Source organism: Stegodyphus dumicola, chromosome 8, assembly GCF_044657685.1.
Source record: "Stegodyphus dumicola isolate Sdum_Otavi_A_Nest chromosome 8, ASM4465768v1".
Taxonomy (NCBI): domain Eukaryota; kingdom Metazoa; phylum Arthropoda; class Arachnida; order Araneae; family Eresidae; genus Stegodyphus; species Stegodyphus dumicola.
The window spans coordinates 62,241,277-62,266,898 of NC_140775.1; the positions used below are offsets into that span (position 1 = coordinate 62,241,277).

Sequence of the window (25,622 nt, forward strand, 5' to 3'; positions counted from 1 at the left end):
ATTAGAAAATATAGCGTAAGTTTTCCCACGATCCACACAAGAAAAACATTCCAACGGTTGATTTTCCATTTCAGGAATATATGATCCTGAAAAAGGCCGTTTTATTATTTCAGAAGACATGATAAAATTTTCTGAAGACATATTAATGACAATTCACCAGCTGCGAAATACAAACAATGCTGTGGACTAAAATTCAAAATCAAATCCCTATATATTCAAAATCCCTTTTCCTTTTTCCAGATAATCGAAAAGGATTTATGATCAAAAGTGATTCTTGGGGGTCTAGACGCTTGTAAGAATATGCACTGAAAGCAGCTTAAAATTTCATTCAAATTAGGGAATTTCGGAAACAAGATAAGCATGCGATGTTTTAGGATTAACCAATATTATATTGGCTGCTCAAGTTTGTTTACAATATTTAATGTTATCGAGTGACGCCTTTTTTTGCGCCAAAATATTTCTTATTTCGTTATTTTTTAAAATTATTCCTCAGCTATATCTTAATGAACTTTTTAAGTTTTCTTAGCTTTATTTTTTAAAAAATTATTTTATTTTATTACATTTTGCTGATTTAGAGCTAAATAAAAAAATCCGCATGCCTCGGTTTCATCAGTTTCTAGATTATTCTGCGTCATCACTTTGATGTTAGCTGTGTCGTCAATTAGGTCATCGAAACGGTCGGCCATTTTGTAGCGTGAACGTGTGTAACGTATTTCCTCAGTGAAGTAGGTAGTTTTGTTAGAGTAATAATAATTATTATTTCATTTTCGTTTCCATTATATACAGTTCTTAATATAAGTGTAGTTCGTTTATTAATACTAACCCAGAATTATATAACCTGAATTTTACCGCTTGCCTGTTGTCATTTAGGTAGTGTATAATTTTAAGTTCCTTTTTGTTTAAAAAAGCACAGCGTACAATTGTGGAAAGCGAAATATAATTCATCCGCATGAAGTTGCATAAATATTCAGCGATTCCTTTTTATATGCGTTATTTAATCTTGCAAAGTGTATTTACTGTTGGATCATGAAAGTTTGGTATAAAGTCTAATGAATTATATATAACCTTACTATGTATTTAGTTAACTTGCGTGTAATAATAAATGGCTAGTTTTAAATTTGACTTAAAAGTGCCAACCATTAATTTAAATTTTTAATTATTACAGTTTTCACTCATTTTCCGTTTAGCCCGTGAATCTTTACAATCTTTGGTGTAAAGAAAGCCCATGAATCTTTACAATCTTTCGTGTCTTTAAACATCTACGTTAAAAAAATCTTTAAACAAAGATACATACAAAAATGTTAAAAGTATCATAATTGTTTACATATGGTCTGAGATAAAAATTCGCTTTCATTTTAGACATTTTGAATTGCTTGGTATGAGAGAATCAGCATTCAGTCTGTAACTAGCAATTAGATATATTAATTTTTCTGTTACGTATGTGTGGAATATCGTAAATGCCGTGTTGAAATAAAATCTCAAGCCAAGTAATCATCAACATAACCACTTTTGGTGTTAATTTAGGAAAATGCCATTTCTTTTTTTTTTTTATTATTGTTTATGTATTAGGTCAAACTGAAAAAATTGTGTGGTTTGTAATTGCAGTAACTAATATCATTACTGTTTAATTTATACAATGGTGACAATTAATATGAAACTTTATTTAAAATTTCTCCACACCCACAACTGAATTATTTGGCTAACAGAATTTGTGTTTTGATTGCCTGCATTTCTGTCTAAAATCTGTGAAATAAGACTAATTGAATAGTTTTAATATTATACACGCAGTTTCAGTATTTAGGAAATAAAATATTGTCGAAGTGATGACTGTTCGGCTCTAGCGTAGAATTGGGTTCTCCTTTGATTAGAAACAATTTTTTTTTTTTTTTTCTTAAATTTTGGCGATGAAACCTTACTTCTGGTTACCGTGATAGTTTTAACTTTGTTTTAGCTTCCTGATTTTATTTAAATGAAAGTAGATTGATGTGTACATGGACAAATTTAAGGCAGTGTGCAATGCGTAGTTTGTGCAATTCTAGGATGTTTTTTTAAATAAAAATAGATCGATGTGTACATGGATAGAGTTTGTGCAAATCTTTGTCTAGAATTGGGTTCTCCTTTGATTAGAAACAATTTTTTTTTTTAAATTTTGGCGATGAAACCTAACTTCTGGTTACCGTGATAGTTTTAACTTTGTTTTAGCTTCCTGATTTTATTTAAATGAAAATAGATTGATGTGTACATGGACAAATCAAGGGGCACCCTTGGTCGAAACAGTCGGTAAACTGTTTAAAAGAACAGTCGGTAAACTTTTACTGACTGTTCTTTTAAACTTATTGCTGTAAATATATATGTTCAACTGTAAATATATTAGTTCTTAAGTTTGCCTATATCTGTATTTGGTGACCAACCAATTTAACCTTATATTTGTTTTTTTACAGCTGTGAACTTTTTTTAATCTCAGCTACGAGCAATGGCAGCTGCATTATTAGTGATTCGAGCACATGTTTCTGTTCAATCAAGAGAAGTGCTATTAAAATCTGGCAAGCTTCTTGTGAGGACTCCAATGATAAATCAGTCTAAAGGGCTTGCTAGCAATGCACGTTCTGCATTTCGTAGATCTAATGTCATTGCTAGAAGCCCAACACTGAAGGAAAGGCTTCTTGCTCCACAGAAGGGAACAGGTATGTTTTCTTGATATAAGCCTTACAGCTAAGATTTTTATTTTTAAAACAATGCAAAATCATTTGATATTTGTTTTGAAGTAATAAGATCCTCATTTGTGTAAATAATTATGGATTAGAAATTTTAACTTTACTAAAGATAGTGAGTGATATTTAAGTTTTTTAATTTATGTAATCATATTATATTTTGTTAGAGTTGTAATTTCATTATTGCATTTGAAATAACATGCCTTTGTTTAAGATGTTCCCTTGGAGCAGATGAGAGTTGTAAGGAATTACCCTACAGGAAACTTTACATGAAAATGTATAATAAAATTGCTGACTGTAGGAAATAATTTTTAGAAGTGCTATTCAAATTATTCTGAATTTTTATATGACAAAATACATTAATAAACTTTAAAATTAATTTTAAAATAGTAGAATATATTATTTGCGAGAAGTAGCAAAATCTTTCGCGGAAAGTGGAAGGCAGGCTCTGACAAAATATCAGTATCAGAATTAGTAGAAACAGTGTTCTCTTAACTCTTTAGAAAATGTATAGTCACTCTCATCCATCTCACTAATTGGCTTATTTACCATGCGAGTATGTCATTCCTGTGATAACTCTTTCTCACCATAATAAACTAAAATCAAGTCTTTCCAAAATAAAAAGGTAAGTATGCAAAGTATATCCAAAAGCATGACAACGTGTAACAGATCCTCACATAGTATACTTAAAAGATCCTTGCTAGTTGTTAAAGAAAGAATTTGAAGGGATTTTCAAAAGTGAAAAATGTTTATGTTATGTGTCGAGTTGAAGAGCTGAGCTCTGTTAGTTTACATTATACTTTTCCTCCTTCCATGCAACATCTGACACCAAAGTTAGGCAGAATGTCATAAACTGAAAGGCAGGATCATAAAACTATATTCAGTTCAAAAGTTGACCGACTCAGATTGCTGTCTATCACTCCCCCTCGTGTCGAAAGAGAGTGACAGCACGCTTATACTTTGCATCAGATAAAAGAATGTTTGGAACAACAAAAGGAAAATATGAAGAATCAAGATGGTAGAATGGGATATTTCACTTAGCTGCCATCAGTCGGTAAAGAAAGATGAAGTAAATGAAAATAGACCAGCAATGTGAAGAAAAGTTGGATCAGTAAGGTAGTAGGTTCTTCAAATAATTAACAAAATGTTAGGTTAGAATATCCGAAGGATATTTGTGTTTTGCTCTAGGAAAAGGTGAGCATCGGTAAGAGCTGATACAGCTGTTTGGATGTAATAGTACAGAAAGGAAAAAATTTATTGCAAGTTTTTTGATATAATTTTGTATAGTATCAATTTGAAGATCTCTGTGAATATATGAATTTTGGATGAAGCAGGATGCATTAATAATGTCACGAAGGGTTTTATTTTGAATAACTTGGATCTTTTTTATGTGGGTTTTAATGGCTTGTCCCCATACCGGTCTGGCGTAAAGTAGGTCTAAGGATGGACTTGTATAAAATAAGCTTATACATGTATCACTCATCCCTTAAGTTCATTCTCCAGTGATGCATGGGTGGGAAGTCCGGCTGTGAGAGACATTTGTAGGGAATGCATATAATATGAGATGGTGCGAGTTATATGGCATTATGGTGTGCTAAATGTTGTGTAACTATTTTAATTTGTCTTCATGAACTTTCATTCAGATAATAGTAAAAGTATATTTTAGGGTACCCCTTGACGATTTTTTGGCGGTACATGGATACAGAGTTTGTGCAAAACTTTGGTTAATTATTTTGGCTTGTGTAAAAATCGTCGCTACACAAAGCCAAAGTAACAAGACAAAGAATTGCACAAACTCGGTATCCATATACACATCGACCTATTTTCACTTTAAAAAAAAAAAAAAAAAAAACAGAATTGCACAAAAATGGCGTTGTGCACTCCTTGACTTTGCCCATGTACACATCGAACTACATTCACTTCAAAATTCAAAGAAGCAGCCAACAAAAAATATATAATCTGAATAAACTACATTTTAAATCACACAATGATATAACATAAAAAAGGAAATTCATTTTAGCACTACCTGAAGGAAGTATCCACTTACCTTAGTTATGTATTTATGAGTTCTCAGTCAAACAAAATTTCGGTACTTTTCCGTTTTGCCGGAGCAAATCTCGCCAAGTAGACTTTATTGGCGACGACATACAGTATGCACATAAAATATGTTAACAAATGTTAGTTCTGAGAATTTTTTTTTATTTTGACGGCATAAACATTTTAATAGCGTATAAAGTTTTATCAGGGTTGCCACGCTACCTGGAGAACCGGGAAAAGTCAGGGAATTCGAAAATTGACAAAAATATTCAGGGAAAAGTCAGGGAATGTAAGTATTTTTTGTCAAAATCTGGAAAAGTCAGGGAAGTTCATACAACGATGCCACCAAAAAAAGCGATTTTTGCGCCGACGTCGGAAGAGATAACTTTTTTGGCGAATTATGTATCACGTGAGTGTCATTCGGGTAGCTGGCATAGAGCCAATTTTCGCAGCTCCAATTTGATTGTCTTTTAGAAAGGCAAAGCAACTTTTGGTTTCCAGTATTCTCGAGAATCGCATGTGCAGTGCATGAACTAAAGAAAGTACCTGTTCTCGTATAAAACAAAATGGGTTTAATCCTAGTATACGGTACCATGGAGGTTAGAATCAAAGAATATGTATTGTAAAGAAGGAAAACCTCTCTGCAACAGACGTGGCTCCGTTCCATCATAGAGGGAAACAGCTGTGCATGTCTGATATATCTGTCGCCGAAGCTCGAAACCTGTATCGAAGTTCGAAGGTCACGTTATCAAGAGTTCATAAAATGAATATCGTTTAAAATTTCTTGAACGACTTGCGCTAAAAAGACGTGCATCTCGACGTGCCACGCACGTCGAGATGCTTTTGTCTCAAACCGTGAGCGACGTGAACACCACGTCGGTAAGCGTTTATCGCAAAAATGAAAATAACATGGTGCACACGTCGCCTAACAACGAGATTGTTTATTTCTCGAGTTACAGCTCTGGATTGCACTCGCAGATGCGGAGCGGCGTAAATGAGACACTTTACCGCTTGTTATATTGTAGCGCACGGCACCGCAACTGTGAAGTTTAGTCTTAGCGCAAGTGGTTAAACTCTAAAGGAAAAGAAAATATTTTTTGGCGCAAGTAAATTAATTCATGGGTTAGTAATTTTCAGGGGGGGGGGAACTGCGAAAATCCGTTTTTAAAATTATTGCGAAAAATCTAAGAAGAAACGTCCTTTGATAAAACCTTTCTTCTTGGATTTTTCGCAATAATTTAAAAACGGGTTTTCGTAGCTTTCTTTTTGTCAAAGAACGTTTTTTCTTAACACGTTTCTCAATTTCCGGTACACATCGCGGAGAGGAAAATTCTGGCTGCCAGGTTCCGTCGCCAAATCCCCTGGCATATTTTCCCTCCGCATTCTAGCGGCGTAATAGCATTTTACTTGTATGGAACCTTTTCTTCTTTACATAGACCAAAGAATTAGAGATTCTTTGCATAGACGTTCTTTGGTTAGAATAATCTCCATGTATGGTACAATGGGATTTGGCGACATGATGATGCGCAGTAAACGAGTCATTTTGGTCTTGGCGACAATTTTCAAAATCGTGCCAAAGCCTTACCGTATACTAGAATTTTACCGCAAAATCTTTTTAAACTTTTTTTTTTCTTTTTAATAAATACCTTGCCATTTTGCAGTAAAATAAAAAAATAGTAATCTGTCATCTAGGCTAACCATGTAATATAACTATATTCGCTAAAATATCGTTGATTATTCTAATTCAATTTTTAAGTAATTATCTTTATTTTTATGTTATTCGTATAATTTAATGATGCTTCTTCCCTCTAAATTTATTTATTATTAGTAAATAATATTTCCAAATTTCAGAAAATTTTCTCTGGCATAATCTTGAAATTAATTCTAGCAGTATGATAACATACCATCACGAAATTGAATGCACATATTTTTTCCTTATGTATGCTGCGAAATAAATATAAAATACCTCAATTTATTAAAATAGATTTCTTTCTTTCGTTTAGCTGCAGAATGTCTACAAAAAAAGCCTTATTTTATTCCAGATTGGGAAGATTCTAACCTCAATCTTCAATGGAGAAAACAACAACTATTATAATTATATTTGTGTTTTCAAGTGTTAAGGTGCTTTTTAAGAACATACCTCACACAAATTAAATTTACCTAAAATCTAACCTAACTATTTAGCATTGCGTTGTGATTTATAAGGACTGGATTAGCCTCGTGTTGAACTGGTGATGATCATAAGTAATAATTAAATAAAACATACATTTGTTATCCAATTTATTTATCTTAAATTTTATTAAGTTTCTTAAGTGGAGAAGTAAACAAAATTATCAAACAAAGTATACCAAGAATAAATGTCCTCTGGGATTTATTGAATAATTAAGTGAATTTGCTACACAATACAAGTAATACCATAATTAATTTACCTCTTAGTGTAGCCAAAGTACATTACGCGAATAGACTGGAATTTTCTTGAAACACACCTGGAAAACCTGGAAAAGTCAGGGAATTTCATTCTCTTGTTTGAGTGGCAACCCTGTTATATGATTGTTGGGATATTACGCAAGTCTTTTGTCAATTCAGAACCTGAAACAGTATCACGTATTTCATTTAAAATCTTGTAACTAGTATGCGTGAAGCAATTTTTGTGGCCATAAATTCCTTTTCATTATTTGATAATGATTGGTGTTGAATTTAATGTTTATGTCAAATATGAGTTTCCATAAAAGTTACTATAAATTTACCATTATGTTCTTTAATGCTAGGTGGGCAAAATCCATTTACCTTAGCGCTCACTACCTTGTACTTTTAAATGTCTCTTCTCTTGACTTTCAGTTAAAAACATACACATAACATTGCATAAAGCACCATAATAAAAGACTAATATGTAGTATTGCGGGATATTTTTGTGCTTTCGACAATACATTTTGAATGTGTTTCTTTCTCAATACTTTCTTTCCAATCATAAAAGGCCTCTAATGAGGAAAATTCTAAATATCCTTCATCTATTCTTTTTTCCTGATCACCTTGAAAATGTAAAATAATATTTCGCTTATCAAAATAGGTATTGCACAGTAAACATTTATGGGATTGATGTTTCTGCCCTTGATGAGCTTTTAAACGACAAAGATTGCTGAACTGACGTGTAAAACTAGAACATTTAAATTCGCATTCTTTTCGGCGCTTTATGTCCCGTAGTTTTGGGAGATGAAAATTTGCTATGTGTCTTCTTAAATTAGAAAATATAGCGTAAGTTTTCCCACGATCCACACAAGAAAAACATTCCAACGGTTGATTTTCCATTTCAGGAATATATGATCCTAAAAAAGGCCGTTTTATTATTTCAGAAGACATGATAAAATTTTCTGAAGACATATTAATGACAATTCACCAGCTGCGAAATACAAACAATGCTGTGGACTAAAATTCAAAATCAAATCCCTATATATTCAAAATCCCTTTTCCTTTTTCCAGATAATCGAAAAGGATTTATGATCAAAAGTGATTCTTGGGGGTCTAGACGCTTGTAAGAATATGCACTGAAAGCAGCTTAAAATTTCATTCAAATTAGGGAATTTCGGAAACAAGATAAGCATGCGATGTTTTAGGATTAATCAATATTATATTGGCTGCTCAAGTTTGTTTACAATATTTAATGTTATCGAGTGACGCCTTTTTTTGCGCCAAAATATTTCTTATTTCGTTATTTTTTAAAATTATTCCTCAGCTATATCTTAATGAACTTTTTAAGTTTTCTTAGCTTTATTTTTTAAAAAATTATTTTATTTTATTACATTTTGCTGATTTAGAGCTAAATAAAAAAATCCGCATGCCTCGGTTTCATCAGTTTCTAGATTATTCTGCGTCATCACTTTGATGTTAGCTGTGTCGTCAATTAGGTCATCGAAACGGTCGGCCATTTTGTAGCGTGAACGTGTGTAACGTATTTCCTCAGTGAAGTAGGTAGTTTTGTTAGAGTAATAATAATTATTATTTCATTTTCGTTTCCATTATATACAGTTCTTAATATAAGTGTAGTTCGTTTATTAATACTAACCCAGAATTATATAACCTGAATTTTACCGCTTGCCTGTTGTCATTTAGGTAGTGTATAATTTTAAGTTCCTTTTTGTTTAAAAAAGCACAGCGTACAATTGTGGAAAGCGAAATATAATTCATCCGCATGAAGTTGCATAAATATTCAGCGATTCCTTTTTATATGCGTTATTTAATCTTGCAAAGTGTATTTACTGTTGGATCATGAAAGTTTGGTATAAAGTCTAATGAATTATATATAACCTTACTATGTATTTAGTTAACTTGCGTGTAATAATAAATGGCTAGTTTTAAATTTGACTTAAAAGTGCCAACCATTAATTTAAATTTTTAATTATTACAGTTTTCACTCATTTTCCGTTTAGCCCGTGAATCTTTACAATCTTTGGTGTAAAGAAAGCCCGTGAATCTTTACAATCTTTCGTGTCTTTAAACATCTACGTTAAAAAAATCTTTAAACAAAGATACATACAAAAATGTTAAAAGTATCATAATTGTTTACATATGGTCTGAGATAAAAATTCGCTTTCATTTTAGACATTTTGAATTGCTTGGTATGAGAGAATCAGCATTCAGTCTGTAACTAGCAATTAGATATATTAATTTTTCTGTTACGTATGTGTGGAATATCGTAAATGCCGTGTTGAAATAAAATCTCAAGCCAAGTAATCATCAACATAACCACTTTTGGTGTTAATTTAGGAAAATGCCATTTCTTTTTTTTTTTTTATTATTTATGTATTAGGTCAAACTGAAAAAATTGTGTGGTTTGTAATTGCAGTAACTAATATCATTACTGTTTAATTTATACAATGGTGACAATTAATATGAAACTTTATTTAAAATTTCTCCACACCCACAACTGAATTATTTGGCTAACAGAATTTGTGTTTTGATTGCCTGCATTTCTGTCTAAAATCTGTGAAATAAGACTAATTGAATAGTTTTAATATTATACACGCAGTTTCAGTATTTAGGAAATAAAATATTGTCGAAGTGATGACTGTTCGGCTCTAGTGTAGAATTGGGTTCTCCTTTGATTAGAAACAATTTTTTTTTTTTTTTTTTTCTTAAATTTTGGCGATGAAACCTTACTTCTGGTTACCGTGATAGTTTTAACTTTGTTTTAGCTTCCTGATTTTATTTAAATGAAAGTAGATTGATGTGTACATGGACAAATTTAAGGCAGTGTGCAATGCGTAGTTTGTGCAATTCTAGGATGTTTTTTTAAATAAAAATAGATCGATGTGTACATGGATAGAGTTTGTGCAAATCTTTGTCTAGAATTGGGTTCTCCTTTGATTAGAAACAATTTTTTTTTTTAAATTTTGGCGATGAAACCTAACTTCTGGTTACCGTGATAGTTTTAACTTTGTTTTAGCTTCCTGATTTTATTTAAATGAAAATAGATTGATGTGTACATGGACAAATCAAGGGGCACCCTTGGTCGAAACAGTCGGTAAACTGTTTAAAAGAACAGTCGGTAAACTTTTACTGACTGTTCTTTTAAACTTATTGCTGTAAATATATATGTTCAACTGTAAATATATTAGTTCTTAAGTTTGCCTATATCTGTATTTGGTGACCAACCAATTTAACCTTATATTTGTTTTTTTACAGCTGTGAACTTTTTTTAATCTCAGCTACGAGCAATGGCAGCTGCATTATTAGTGATTCGAGCACATGTTTCTGTTCAATCAAGAGAAGTGCTATTAAAATCTGGCAAGCTTCTTGTGAGGACTCCAATGATAAATCAGTCTAAAGGGCTTGCTAGCAATGCACGTTCTGCATTTCGTAGATCTAATGTCATTGCTAGAAGCCCAACACTGAAGGAAAGGCTTCTTGCTCCACAGAAGGGAACAGGTATGTTTTCTTGATATAAGCCTTACAGCTAAGATTTTTATTTTTAAAACAATGCAAAATCATTTGATATTTGTTTTGAAGTAATAAGATCCTCATTTGTGTAAATAATTATGGATTAGAAATTTTAACTTTACTAAAGATAGTGAGTGATATTTAAGTTTTTTAATTTATGTAATCATATTATATTTTGTTAGAGTTGTAATTTCATTATTGCATTTGAAATAACATGCCTTTGTTTAAGATGTTCCCTTGGAGCAGATGAGAGTTGTAAGGAATTACCCTACAGGAAACTTTACATGAAAATGTATAATAAAATTGCTGACTGTAGGAAATAATTTTTAGAAGTGCTATTCAAATTATTCTGAATTTTTATATGACAAAATACATTAATAAACTTTAAAATTAGTTTTAAAATAGTAGAATATATTATTTGCGAGAAGTAGCAAAATCTTTCGCGGAAAGTGGAAGGCAGGCTCTGACAAAATATCAGTATCAGAATTAGTAGAAACAGTGTTCTCTTAACTCTTTAGAAAATGTATAGTCACTCTCATCCATCTCACTAATTGGCTTATTTACCATGCGAGTATGTCATTCCTGTGATAACTCTTTCTCACCATAATAAACTGAAATCGAGTCTTTCCAAAATAAAAAGGTAAGTATGCAAAATATATCCAAAAGCATGACAACGTGTAACAGATCCTCACATAGTATACTTAAAAGATCCTTGCTAGTTGTTAAAGAAAGAATTTGAAGGGATTTTCAAAAGTGAAAAATGTTTATGTTACGTGTCGAGTTGAAGAGCTGAGCTCTGTTAGTTTACATTATACTTTTCCTCCTTCCATGCAACATCTGACACCAAAGTTAGGCAGAATGTCATAAACTGAAAGGCAGGATCATAAAACTATATTCAGTTCAAAAGTTGACCGACTCAGATTGCTGTCTATCACTCCCCCTCGTGTCGAAAGAGAGTGACAGCACGCTTATACTTTGCATCAGATAAAAGAATGTTTGGAACAACAAAAGGAAAATATGAAGAATCAAGATGGTAGAATGGGATATTTCACTTAGCCGCCATCAGTAGGTAAAGAAAGATGAAGTAAATGAAAATAGACCAGCAATGTGAAGAAAAGTTGGATCAGTAAGGTAGTAGGTTCTTCAAATAATTAACAAAATGTTAGGTTAGAATATCCGAAGGATATTTGTGTTTTGCTCTAGGAAAAGGTGAGGATCGGTAAGAGCTGATACAGCTGTTTGGATGTAATAGTACAGAAAGGAAAAAATTTATTGCAAGTTTTTTGATATAATTTTGTATAGTATGAATTTGAAGATCTCTGTGAATATATGAATTTTGGATGAAGCAGGATGCATTAATAATGTCACGAAGGGTTTTATTTTGAATAACTTGGATTTTTTTATGTGGGTTTTAATGGCTTGTCCCCATACCGGTCTGGCGTAAAGTAGGTCTAAGGATGGACTTGTATAAAATAAGCTTATACATGTATCACTCATCCCTTAAGTTCATTCTCCAGTGATGCATGGGTGGGAAGTCCGGCTGTGAGAGACATTTGTAGGGAATGCATATAATATGAGATGGTGCGAGTTATATGGCATTATGGTGTGCTAAATGTTGTGTAACTATTTTAATTTGTCTTCATGAACTTTCATTCAGATAATAGTAAAAGTATATTTTAGGGTACCCCTTGACGATTTTTTGGCGGTACATGGATACAGAGTTTGTGCAAAACTTTGGTTAATTATTTTGGCTTGTGTAAAAATCGTCGCTACACAAAGCCAAAGTAACAAGACAAAGAATTGCACAAACTCGGTATCCATATACACATCGACCTATTTTCACTTTAAAAAAAAAAAAAAAAACAGAATTGCACAAAAATGGCGTTGTGCACTCCTTGACTTTGCCCATGTACACATCGAACTACATTCACTTCAAAATTCAAAGAAGCAGCCAACAAAAAATATATAATCTGAATAAACTACATTTTAAATCACACAATGATATAACATAAAAAAGGAAATTCATTTTAGCACTACCTGAAGGAAGTATCCACTTACCTTAGTTATGTATTTATGAGTTCTCAGTCAAACAAAATTTCGGTACTTTTCCGTTTTGCCGGAGCAAATCTCGCCAAGTAGACTTTATTGGCGACGACATACAGTATGCACATAAAATATGTTAACAAATGTTAGTTCTGAGAATTTTTTTTTATTTTGACGGCATAAACATTTTAATAGCGTATAAAGTTTTATCAGGGTTGCCACGCTACCTGGAGAACCGGGAAAAGTCAGGGAATTCGAAAATTGACAAAAATATTCAGGGAAAAGTCAGGGAATGTAAGTATTTTTTGTCAAAATCTGGAAAAGTCAGGGAAGTTCATACAACGATGCCACCAAAAAAAGCGATTTTTGCGCCGACGTCGGAAGAGATAACTTTTTTGGCGAATTATGTATCACGTGAGTGTCATTCGGGTAGCTGGCATAGAGCCAATTTTCGCAGCTCCAATTTGATTGTCTTTTAGAAAGGCAAAGCAACTTTTGGTTTCCAGTATTCTCGAGAATCGCATGTGCAGTGCATGAACTAAAGAAAGTACCTGTTCTCGTATAAAACAAAATGGGTTTAATCCTAGTATACGGTACCATGGAGGTTAGAATCAAAGAATATGTATTGTAAAGAAGGAAAACCTCTCTGCAACAGACGTGGCTCCGTTCCATCATAGAGGGAAACAGCTGTGCATGTCTGATATATCTGTCGCCGAAGCTCGAAACCGGTATCGAAGTTCGAAGGTCACGTTATCAAGAGTTCATAAAATGAATATCGTTTAAAATTTCTTGAACGACTTGCGCTAAAAAGACGTGCATCTCGACGTGCCACGCACGTCGAGATGCTTTTGTCTCAAACCGTGAGCGACGTGAACACCACGTCGGTAAGCGTTTATCGCAAAAATGAAAATAACATGGTGCACACGTCGCCTAACAACGAAATTGTTTATTTCTCGAGTTACAGCTCTGGATTGCACTCGCAGATGCGGAGCAGCGTAAATGAGACACTTTACCGCTTGTTATATTGTAGCGCACGGCACCGCAACTGTGAAGTTTAGTCTTAGCGCAAGTGGTTAAACTCTAAAGGAAAAGAAAATATTTTTTGGCGCAAGTAAATTAATTCATGGATTAGTTATTTTCAGGGGGAAAAAAAACTACAAAAATCCGTTTTTAAAATTATTGTGTGGATTTTTCGCAATAATTTTAAAAACGGATTTTCGTAGTTTTTTGTCAAAAAGCGTTTCTTCTTAACACGTGTTTCTCAATTTCCTGTACACAGTGCGAAGAGAGGAATTCTGGCCGCCAGGTTCCGTCGGCAAATCCCTTGGCAAATTTTCCCTCCGCATTCTAACGGCGTAATAGCATTTTAGTTGTATGGAACCTTTTCTTCTTTACATAGACGTTCTTTGTTTAGAATAATAATGGGATTTGGCGACATCATGATGCGCAGTAAACGGGTCATTTTGGTCTTGGCGACAATTTTCAAAATCGTGCCAAAGCCTTACCGTATACTAGAATTTTGCCGCAAAATCTTTTTAAACTTTTTTTTTTCTTTTTAATAAATACTTTGCCATTTTGCAGTAAAATAAAAAAATAGTAATCTGTCATCTAGGCTAACCATGTAATATAACTATATTCGCTAAAATATCGTTGATTATTCTAATTCAATTTTTAAGTAATTATCTTTATTTTTATGTTATTCGTATAATTTAATGATGCTTCTTCCCTCTAAATTTATTTATTATTAGTAAATAATATTTCCAAATTTCAGAAAATTTTCTCTGGCATAATCTTGAAATTAATTCTAGCAGTATGATAACATACCATCACGAAATTTAATGCACATATTTTTTCCTTATGTATGCTGCGAAATAAATATAAAATACCTCAATTTATTAAAATAGATTTCTTTCTTTCGTTTAGCTGCAGAATGTCTGCAAAAAAAGCCTTATTTTATTCCAGATTGGGAAGATTCTAATCTCAATCTTCAGTGGAGAAAACAACAACTATTATAATTATATTTGTGTTTTCAAGTGTTAAGGTGCCTTTTAAGAACATACCTCACGCAAATTAAATTTACCTAAAATCTAACCTAACTATTTAGCATTGCGTTGTGATTTATAAGGACTGGATTAGCCTCGTGTTGAACTGGTGATGATCATGAGTAATAATTAAATAAAGCATACGTTTGTTATCCAATGTATATATCTTAAATTTTATTAAGTTTCTTAAGTGGAAAACTAAACAAAATTATCAAACAAAGTATACCAAGTATAATTAAGAATAAATGTCCTCTGGGATTTATTGAATAATTAAGTGAATTTGCTACACAATATAAGTAATACATAATTAATTTACCTCTTAGCACAGCCAACGCACATTACGCGGATAGACTGGAATTTTCCTGAAACACACCTGGAAAACCTGGAAAAGTCAGGGAATTTCATTCTCCTGTTTGAGTGGCAACCCTGTTTTATAAAAAGCCAATGAATAAAAACAAAAAATTTGTAAAAAGACAGTAATTTAAGAATTAACTATGCTTTCATGGTTCAACATCCTGAGTCGCCGGTTCGTATCATGTGACCCCAAGTGATCTCATCCCACATAAACTACGCTGCAAAACTCTAATTCTCTCAGTAATTATTTACAGTTATTTGAAGTTAAATCTTAGTTTGAAATAGAAGTTTAAATGCAAGAATTATTTCAATTCGTACGAATAGCTTACTCAGAAATTATGTAAAACCGCAGTGCTTTAGTTCTTTAGTGCATTCTGATTAGAATTGATGAATTTAACCCTGGACTCTGCCTTTTCTATATTTTCGCCTTCGGGTGAGTGATGTGATTGCATCCTGATTGACATAATTACTGCGAATGTCCTTAGGGCATAAAATTGAACTATCTGGTAAATATTCTATGTAACTGTATGCCAGTATTAAAAGACTCAATCAATCTGATAAGAAATGGCGGCAACTGGTTTTGAAAATGGGGCGTAAAAAGTTACCAGCGAGGATATTCCGTTTGGCATCAGTTGTACCATTATTGGCCACTTTATCGCCTGCGCTGCCAAAACGGAAAAGTACCAAAATTTCTTAACAGCATCCAAACACTTCCTAAAATTATCTGAACTAGAATCTATATAATGGTATCACCACATAAATTCACAAAAATAAGAGTAAAAAATATCCTCCGTTTGAAAATATCCAATGTTCAACCATACGCATTTCCTTTCTACAAACGAGACACTTAATAATGGCTACTAAGTAACGTTCATTTACACAACAGTCAATTAATGCTCCTTTCCCTTTTGTTCCAAACCCTACAGAAACTTCAAATTAATCTTACCACATTCAGCTAATTTACTGTGTAAACCACAAAATAAAAATTTACTTATCCAACACACACACAGCCCTTACCCAAAATCTGACACACACTTACCAAATGTTTTCGCATGATTCAAATTCACTGCAACCAATTACATCATAATAGGGTTTCCATACTATTCAACTACTCAGGTTGTCGTAAATGAGACAACAACTTGGCGATAATACAAGGGGTACCAACTGTAACCGAGATGGTATTTAGATCAAGTAAGAAAATACGGAAACGTTTTAAATAGGAAGGTAGTGTACACCAAATAACATTCTCATGCCTAGATAAAGCCAGTCATGCCACTAGGAGTCCTACATCTCCACATGGCCTTAAACAACATAGATATAATAGTATGACAAATATTTTACCTTGTATATATATATATATACTGCATATTTTGAGTATGATTTTATTTTCTGTGTTTTTAATCTCTTAAAGTTGATTTAGATGTTAAACCGAAATATGTATACCAAAATCAGGTTAGTTTATCTTCAGTTCTGTCTTTTAAATGATTTTAAATTTTAAAAATATTTTTCTGTTTTCGAAACTTTAATAGTTAAAAAATTCAAGACATTAGCATGCAGTCTGAAGTTTTTTTAATACAATTTATTTTAATGGATTTTGAGTGCAGAATATTATTTTATCCGTCATTATCAGTATAAGGTTGTGATAAGATATAAGTATTTCTGATAGATTTGTATTTAGTGAATGCTTAATGATATTTCTGTTATAGTTCTAAATTTTGAAAAGATTTTAAATACATCTTATAATTAATTTATTTAAATGTTTTACTAAACTTTTTTTTAATGTGCATAACTGATGGAATTGTAATTTTTTACAGCCTTCGATTTAGGCAGAGGTTTGTTGCTTGGAGCATTTGCATTTGGCGTTGGAGCATTATGCTACTATGGAGCAGGACTTTGACCTACATTTGAGCCTGGAGCAATTGATAAATCTGTGTAAGGGAGCTAATGTTACAGTATCATTTACTTAATCTTGTTTAAGTGTATATCAGCATTGTATGCAATATTTCTTTGTGGCATGCAAAAGTCTATAACTTAACTGTTACATAAACATAGAAAGTTTTTGTCATAGTCTAGATTAACATTGGAAGGTATAAACCTGATATATTTGTATGCTGGTTCCTTTTTTGTGTGAATTGACATACTTGGTTATATTTATGGAAAGTTTATGTGTCTGAATGAACAGTTTTCTAGCAAAGAAGCTTTTGAAATTGGTTGATTTAAAACGTGCGGGGCATCTCTCAGAAGGAAGATGATTCACATTCACTGCATGATGCTTGGATAGACAACCCTAATATTTTCATATGATTGAATGTAGGTAATGACAAAAAATTTAATAGTTGTCTACCGTATAAATCAGAATAATGTATAATTTCAATATATTTAGAGTTACTAGGAGTGCTTTCGTAGATCTGGCAACCAGAATTCAAAGGTAGATGTAAGACGTCAGCAGTTTTTAGTATCTTGCATTTTATGTGCCATTTGTGTATTTGATGTAAGTGTTCTGGTTCATTAAAATGTCTTTCTATATCAAGAAACCCATAGATTTAACTTCTGCTACCCAGATAGCCTCTACAAATTATCAGAAGTGGGATCACCATGTAAAGAGATATTATTTCCTTCAATTAAAGCAGTAGATCTTGATCTTCACAATAAACTGATGTCAGACTACAAGGTGAACGAAATGAAAAAGTAAAGAAACGAAAGCTGCTTTTGAAATTGCAAGTAAGAAAAACTGCTGAAGCAATAAATTGTACTTCAGTGTTTTGATTGTCCAGAAGCTTTGATTGGTTGATTTTATGCAACTGAAAGCAATGTTTGATTGACTAAAAAAGAAAAACTTTTTATGCGAGTACATTTAGTCCAATAACTTGATAAATATCTGCCATGAAAAAATAGTTATGGGTATATTCTACTGTAAGAACTTAAAATTTTATACCATTATTTAGTATTAGAAGATGATCATAATATTAAGAAGCAGTATTTTAGTGTATTTAGTTAATATAGAAAATTCTTAAGATATCAAATAACAATGATACTACAAAGAACATGGATGCAAATTATTCTGAAGTACTGTGAAGCAGAATGATGTAGGTTGTTCTGAAATCTGAAAACTTAAAATGGTTCTGAAACATGAAGACTTCAGATTTCTTAGGTACTAAATATATCCTATGCAACGTGAAATATAGATGATCTCTTATGCAGATGAAGCTGTTATAGTAGATACTAATGACGATGAGTATGGAGATTGTATATTTTGGAGCTGTCCTGATAAATATTGGTAAATAAAGTGTGTTTCGAAACTCCATCAAATGTCGTCGTTATTCACTCCAAATCTATGAACCCCGTACGAACGTGAAGGAAGAAAATAACAACTGGTGTTAGAAGAAAAGAAAAACCTAACAATATTTTCTGCTCTATTGAACTAAGATGTACTCATGCACATACCATAGCAGTTTACATATCCAATCTTCTTCATTTGATAATGTGCTATACTTTTCAGAATGTTTATTCTATCTGATATTGCTTGAACTGTATAATGTTTATATCTTCTTTGAACAGGGTAATATTAACTGAAGATGGTCGTCCAATGCGGCCATCATCTTCAAGGTTGAAATTTTTATGCTTAAAAACTTCTTAAACAAATTTGAACTATGTCCTTAGAGTCTATATACAACACAGATTTTATGAGTAGTCTGACTATATGTGAGTTTTTTCTTTTTTTAAAGAAATAATATGACAGGATCATTGAGTTCTTTCTTCTTAGCACTGCATTGACAAAATTCTGCCACAACTCATGCTAGAATTACACACTGCAAGCAAGCAATACTGCAGACTGCATTTTAAAAACCGGCTTCGACCATTCTTTCTTCTTATGAAGAGATACAAAATAATTAGAAGAAAATATGGTTTCATTTTTTTGGGTGGAGATAGAATATTCCAGAAGACCTAGTATTTCCAGAACAAAAATAATTAGATATTTTTGTTAAAAATATAACACAGGAGCAACAGTTTAAAGTTACGATTTTATTTGCATGTGTGCATGCCTGCATTCAAAAAAATCTTTTAAGTATTCATTATGAATGTGCAAAAACAATTTTAAACTTTGTTAAAGCATGCTGGAGATTAAATTTTGCTGTAGGAGGTTTTTATTTAATGAAATGTACTTATAAATATGGCTTAGCTGCCAACTCTCCCTGTTTCACCCGGAGACTCCCGGTTTTTCATCATACCTCTTGATCTTCTGCTAGATTGCCAAATCTCTCAGTTTTTAATTTTTAGCTTTTTACTCAGGAAAGTGTTTTTTAGCAGTAAATGAAATTTATTGAATTAATGAAACTTAAAAATGTGCAAATTCTGTTCCACCCTTGGTGATTTTCGGAATGATTTTTCTTAAATGTTATTTCATCTGAACTGTATTTTTTATTACATTTTATTGACTTTTTTCTAATTAAATTTCACTTTATGCGAGTTGCCTTAATCTAGCGTAAGCATTTGTTGATTTTATGTGAAGACTGAACAAGTGTTAAATTGGTTTATATTTATTTTACTATGTTATGTTACATTTATTTCTAAGTTTATCCAGATAAATATTATGCATATTAATTATTAATTTAATTTCCATCGTATTTAAATGTACTTAAATAGGTAGCTTTTCTTTCTCCGTTTAGGACTTCTTCAGTACAAAAGTGTAAGAAAATTACAAAATAAAATTAGCCCAAGACCATAAAATTTAATATATCTAATTAAATACTAAATTGTTTCACAAGAATATGGTTAAAGTTAAATTAAATTTAAATAATTCTCTTGCAAATAATTCTCTTGGCGCAATTGCTGCAAGGAATGAAATTTGAATTTAACAAATTATTAAATTTTAAATTTATATTAGCTTTATATGAATAGAGAATATCTGTTAAATTAATTAAATACTAATATATTTTGAATTTTGATGACAATTTGAGTAACCTGAATCGTGTATTATAAAGTGAATTTGAGTTGGTTTGGAGATCCTGTGAAAGGGTATTGCCACACAAGATGAAAACCTCCCAGTTTTGTGGATTTCAAAGTTGCAGCTATGGCATAGAAATTCAGTTTGGTGCATGATTATTTTTTCCATCATTATTTAAACACAGTTATTGAAATTTTGATTTTAGGCAATTGGAGCTACTTTTGCAGCTATGATTGGTAGTGGCATGGTTGTTCGATCTATACCATATTCAGAAGGCTTGGGAGGAAAACAGCTTGCTTGGATGGTTCATAGTGGTATAATGGGAGCTGTTGTTGCACCTTTGTGCCTGCTAGGTGGGCCTATTTTAATGCGAGCTGCTTGGTATACTGCAGGTGTTGTTGGTGGTGAGTATATGCATTTGATAGTTTTTATGTATATTGAGCATTAAAAATAGTCTACCATTAAGGCATGTGGTGAAAATAGATTTTAAAAGAAATATTCAGTGTAACTGAAGTTATTACTGCAGTTCTGTTGAATATTTCTTTCAAGTATTTCAGTATTAACTGAAGTGATAAACTAGGATCTTGCTGAAATTCTCTTAATATCATAGACATGTATTTATTTAATAAAGATTTGTTTTGTGCAATAGAGATACTTGTCATATTAGTTTTTACTAAATATTTTTACGTTTTTATCAATAAAATTATGAAATTTTTTAAGCTAATGAATGATATGATCTGAATTTAAATTTCTTTTAACTGCAGTTCTGCCTTTCAGCTGTATTTTGGAATTATTGTTTATTATTATGGTGGTCATGTGGAAGACATTTTTCAGGGTGAAATGTATCAAAGGATTGCCAAGCTGAAGAATAATTAATTATAACAGTTAAAATAATAAATTGTTCGGTCAAGATTTAACAAGCTTAGTTGTTGAAAATCACTTTCCCTTATTTACTTATTGCATTCCTTTAATTTGATTATATCCTATTCATTTTCTCTTAAATTGATTTTGCATTAACTTTACTATTTCGTTATAATGTTTTTAGGGTTATCAGCTGTTGCAGCTTGTGCCCCAAGTGAACGATTTTTGTACATGGGAGGCCCTCTAGCCTGTGGGTTAGGTGTTGTATTTGCATCATCTTTAGGTAAGCATTTTAGTACGCCCTCCTTTTTTTTATAAAACTGTTAAAGAATGTTCGATTATGCTGCTGTTTATTGTTAAATTATGTGTTCTGTGTATTATGAAAAAATAGTGAAATGTTTTTTGTTAAATTTATATCTGCAAGGTCTAATAATTTTAATAGGAGTTTCTTAATGCAAAAATAAATGTTTGTATGTGATCAATAAATTTATTTAAACCAAGATTTTCTCTGAGTTGTTTGAGGTAATTAGGTGGGTAGGGTTGTATGGGAGTAGAATATATATATCAAAATTTATACTGTATTATATGAATTCTTAATCTGTGAGTCTCTTGGGGGTTGTTTATTGCATTAATAGTAGAAAAAATTTTATACAAATTAGTAAATTTTTATAAAACTTAAACCAACCAATTTAACTTGTAGGTTCAATGTTTTTCCCACCTACAACTGCTTTGGGTGCTGGACTGTATAGTATCAGCATGTATGGAGGCCTTGTCCTCTTTGGAGCTTTCTTATTGTATGACACTCAGAGAATAGTTCGCATGGCTGAAACATATCCAGTATATGCTATTAAACCATATGACCCTATAAATGCGTAAGTATTGGTATTTTGTTTATCCATATTAGTGTATAATAGTTTTGATACTTATAACTTTAAAATTCTTTAAATCCACTAAGATAATTAATAAATAGTTAATGTGTGTGGGCTTTTGAGTAATGATTTGCAAAATGTGTGTGTGTGGGAAATATGTATTTAGTGTGTTAGTGTATTTGTCATGTTCAGTGTTCTTTCTTTTGGGGGGAAGGTGACATTCCTGGAACAGCTCCACACTTTAACAAGTCTTTCAAAATTGCTTAATGACCTTTCAGAAACATCCTACACTAAAGTTTAATCACAAAGCATTTTTACTTTTATCTGTAGGTATGTTAAGGAAAAAGGTCATATAAAGCTATATTCAGACTTCCAGCAGGGCTTCTTTGGAACCTTAATGCTGCTTTAGATATTGCTAATGGGTCCATAAAAAATAATTGTGTAGTTTTGAGTAGATTAATTTTCATCTAGGGATCTGAGACTGTTTTCATGGGTTTCTCAACTGTGAAAAAGTATAGAAGTGCTGATTGTGTAGTTTAGCTGTTTGTATCTTTTCATGTAAGTAATTTTCCACAGTATTTGGAAATACATGATTTCGTATTATCTAGAAGCTTTATTTGATTCTTCCTTTTTTAGAATATCATATAATACATAGAATAATACTTCATTGATTATTTGTTGAAATGTATGATCTGTTTATTTCAGTAACCAAGGTACTTGGCATTCGCTTTAGATAGTTTGATATCCATTTTAAAATTTTTTCAAAATGTTGATTAAAACATGAAAAGGTAGCTTTTTTTAAGTTAAAATCAAAATTGAATAGTGTTATTGAATAGCATTCGACATTTCTCATATTAAGCTAAGTTGAAAGATGAAAAATACGTACTGTTACAGAGCACAATATTGAGTGATACAATAGGGTGATTTTGTTCATTCCAACCACTTTCCCTAGGGTACTCATAATGTTAAACTCTTGTCTATATTTTTCTTGGAAAATAGCACTATGCTTTAGCTACTACTTGAATATTTCTTATTCTTAAATGAAAGCTGTTATTTTATTTTTTACATATTTCATTCAATTGAAACATTTTAATTAGAAATTGCGAGCAGATAAAGTACCAATATCAGTTCTCAAAGAATAGTTAATTTATGTACTTAAATTTAGTTTTCAAGCTAAATCATTAACTATAATAGCTGTGTGATGCATGGTAACGTACTGGTCCACTTTGGCCATTGATTGACGTATTTCCATTTGGTGAAACCACTGTTTAAAATTAATAGTAACTGTTCTGGCACAAATGGTATCTAAAGAAAATGAGTCCATAGAAATGTGCTGTATGCAAATATTTCCATGTGCCCTTGTATAGATACTGCATAAAAACTACCTCTGAATATTAAAGATCACATTACTTCATAATTTCTATGTTAAATCTTGATAACAGGAAACAACATTTAGATGGCAGCATTTTCTCTGTAAAGACTGGAAAAAAATACAAGAATGTAACATGTTATGTATATGATTCTTTTCATAGAAATATTAGGGTATTTTTTCTTTATCTGCCTGCAGATCTGGCAATCTTAATCTCATTATGTTTAGGCGGCCATTTTTATTCTTGAAATTCTCTTTTGAGTCTCAGACATTAAGAATAAATAAAATAGAGAGGAATAAAAAATTATTTCTAACCTCAAACATTATACTACATACTAAAATTGAACACTTTAGGTCATATTAAGAAAAATTACTCACGAATATATTACATTTTTCACTTGCTTAAAATAATTTCATATGAAATATTTATTTTTTGTTTGTCTTATTATTAGTTATTATTATCATATTATTTGTTCTTTTGATTTTATGATATTGTATTGTGAGTAGAGGAATCATTTTACTGTTAGTTGAACAAAATGGACAACTCTGCTGAAAATCAGAGTTTAAAATTATAGATTTTGCAATATTTGAAGCAAAGAATTTTCAGAATAGGTCTTGGAAGTTTTTGGAAACGAAGCCGAAAATGTTTTCCTCTGATGTTTTTTACTTTCATTTTATAGTCCAGAAGGATAACAAAAATATTTATGAAAGCAACTTCTAAAATGCTTTCTACTACCCTGTAAGGAAAAAAAGGGGGGGGAAAGACTCTGTCAAACTTATTATAGAAAACCTCTTGTGAGGGGAATTCATAATTTAATATTTATCATTCAGCTGCGAATTGCTTATTTACACATGAGAAGAAATGGCAAAAATTAAACCTATTTATAAATATACCTGTGATAGTTTTAACCCTCTGACTGCTCAATTTGTGTACCGAAATCGTTTCCCAAAAAAATTCCTCGACCCCCCCCCATATTTTAAATCTATATATGCATTGGAGAATTTAAATATGCATTTGTTCTTTCTAGAAAAGATTTTTGTCATGAGAAACTAAGCTGTCAGGAAAACCAATTTCAGATTTTATCACAAATAATAATAAATTTCAATTGAATTAACAGTTTATTTCTATTTATTACATAATGTAAAGTAAAATGAATAAAACTAAAGGAAATATAATGCACTGAGGAAAAAATACCTTAGAAATCTAGTTTAGTACGATAGAGTTTGAAACAGAATTCAAGACAAAGTCCAATTTCGCAGTCTTTGCACCAAACTCGTGTTTCTTTGCAAATTTTTTTGTTTCCATTTGCATCGTTCTTTCATCAGTCACTGAACATTTTCTAGCAGCCATTTTTGATTAGAAAAAGGCAGCAAACATGATGAAGTTAGAGCGGTAAATACCAAGTTCCTTCAGATACCGCAATTTAGTGGATGATTAACATCTGTTAGTCAAAATCTAAATTAAATATCTAGTATTGTAATATAATTTATTTCGCTGGTTAAACAGTGAAAAGATGGGATGCGCTCCTCAATAAAGGATGAAAAACACATTCCCGCAAAAATTGAGGGATGAGCAGCCAAAGGGTTAAAAACATTTTTGTGCTATATATCATGTATAATGCAGCAGAGATAAAGGCATTGAGTTTTATCTCAGAGGCATGTTGATGCAATTTATCACATATCATTATATGGGTTTGTAGCAAGTCCTAACTGATTTGTTTTTTAATAATTATATTATATAGTATTAAAAACTAGTAACTCTGAAAATTTTGCTTTTTTTTTCCCCTTTAGGTCAATTTCAATATACCTGGACACATTGAATATTTTTATTCGTATTGCAATGCTTTTAGCTGGTGGTGGTTCAAGAAGGAAGTGATATTTATGCAAACCAAACATTAGTTGTAAATATTTTGAGATACTGTAAATATTTTGAGATGCTGTAAATTTGTAGATACTAAGGCGATGGAGTGTAAAGGCACAACGCTACCTCAAACATGGAGCGTTAAGTCATAACGCTACTTTCTGTTACTTCGGAAAAGCACAACGTTACCTCATGAGTTAGCATTGTGAATTTTATTGATTCTGCCATCATATATTTAACCTGTTGATGATTCTAAAGCTTGCATTTTCATTTTGAGATCAGATAAATTATTTAAAGTTTAATAGTAATAAAACAGCTACTTTAAAAATTGTGTAATTAATGATCCACCCTTTTTTTCAAGAAAAGTGAGATATGTATATAAAATTTATGATTTTAAAAGTGTACAAATTGTAAAGTTTCTTTCTTTAGTAAAATTCCAATAAAATTACTTGTTAACTCTTATTGTTTCTTGTTTTTATTTTGATGTATCTACTAATGAGAATGCACGGTTGCCACGCTATCTGGAAAACTGGAAAAAGTCGGGGAATTCAAAAATTGACCAAAAAATTCTGGAATCGGCTATTTTCCCCCAAGAA

General features: G+C 31.6%; 1 protein-coding gene and 1 pseudogene across 4 annotated transcripts; both read left to right on the forward strand.

The window, feature by feature from the left end:
• The first annotated feature begins 566 nt into the window (after positions 1-566).
• LOC146995862 (growth hormone-inducible transmembrane protein-like) lies at positions 567-17,057 on the forward strand (annotated as a pseudogene). Its single transcript, XR_015042882.1, has 4 exons — positions 567-725; positions 2,442-2,684; positions 10,428-10,670; positions 16,936-17,057. The product of XR_015042882.1 is annotated as a growth hormone-inducible transmembrane protein-like (transcript).
• Positions 16,936-25,488, forward strand: LOC146995863 (growth hormone-inducible transmembrane protein-like). Of its 3 annotated transcripts, none has more exons than XM_085821906.1 (5): positions 16,936-17,053; positions 20,272-20,470; positions 21,112-21,210; positions 21,628-21,803; positions 24,957-25,488. In XM_085821906.1, the coding sequence occupies exons 2-4, from the start codon at positions 20,296-20,298 to the stop codon at positions 21,801-21,803; spliced, it is 450 nt and encodes a 149-aa protein (XP_085678032.1). In that variant the 5' UTR covers positions 16,936-17,053; positions 20,272-20,295; the 3' UTR covers positions 24,957-25,488. The 3 variants fall into 3 exon arrangements, with proteins under 3 accessions (XP_085678032.1, XP_085678031.1, XP_085678033.1); XM_085821905.1 differs by having other exon boundaries at positions 21,628-21,799; XM_085821907.1 differs by lacking the exon at positions 21,112-21,210 and having other exon boundaries at positions 21,628-21,799.
• Positions 25,489-25,622: the final 134 nt, after the last annotated feature.

Coding starts and splice junctions, on each gene's coding strand:
- LOC146995863 (XM_085821905.1), top strand. CDS start 20,296: ATGATTGGTAGTGGCATGGTTGTTCGATCTATACCATATTCAGAAGGC. Junction 20,471..21,111: donor TACTGCAGGTGTTGTTGGTG/GTGAGTATATGC, acceptor TAATGTTTTTAG/GGTTATCAGCTGTTGCAGCT. Junction 21,800..24,956: donor CCATATGACCCTATAAATGC/GTAAGTATTGGT, acceptor TTTCCCCTTTAG/GTCAATTTCAATATACCTGG.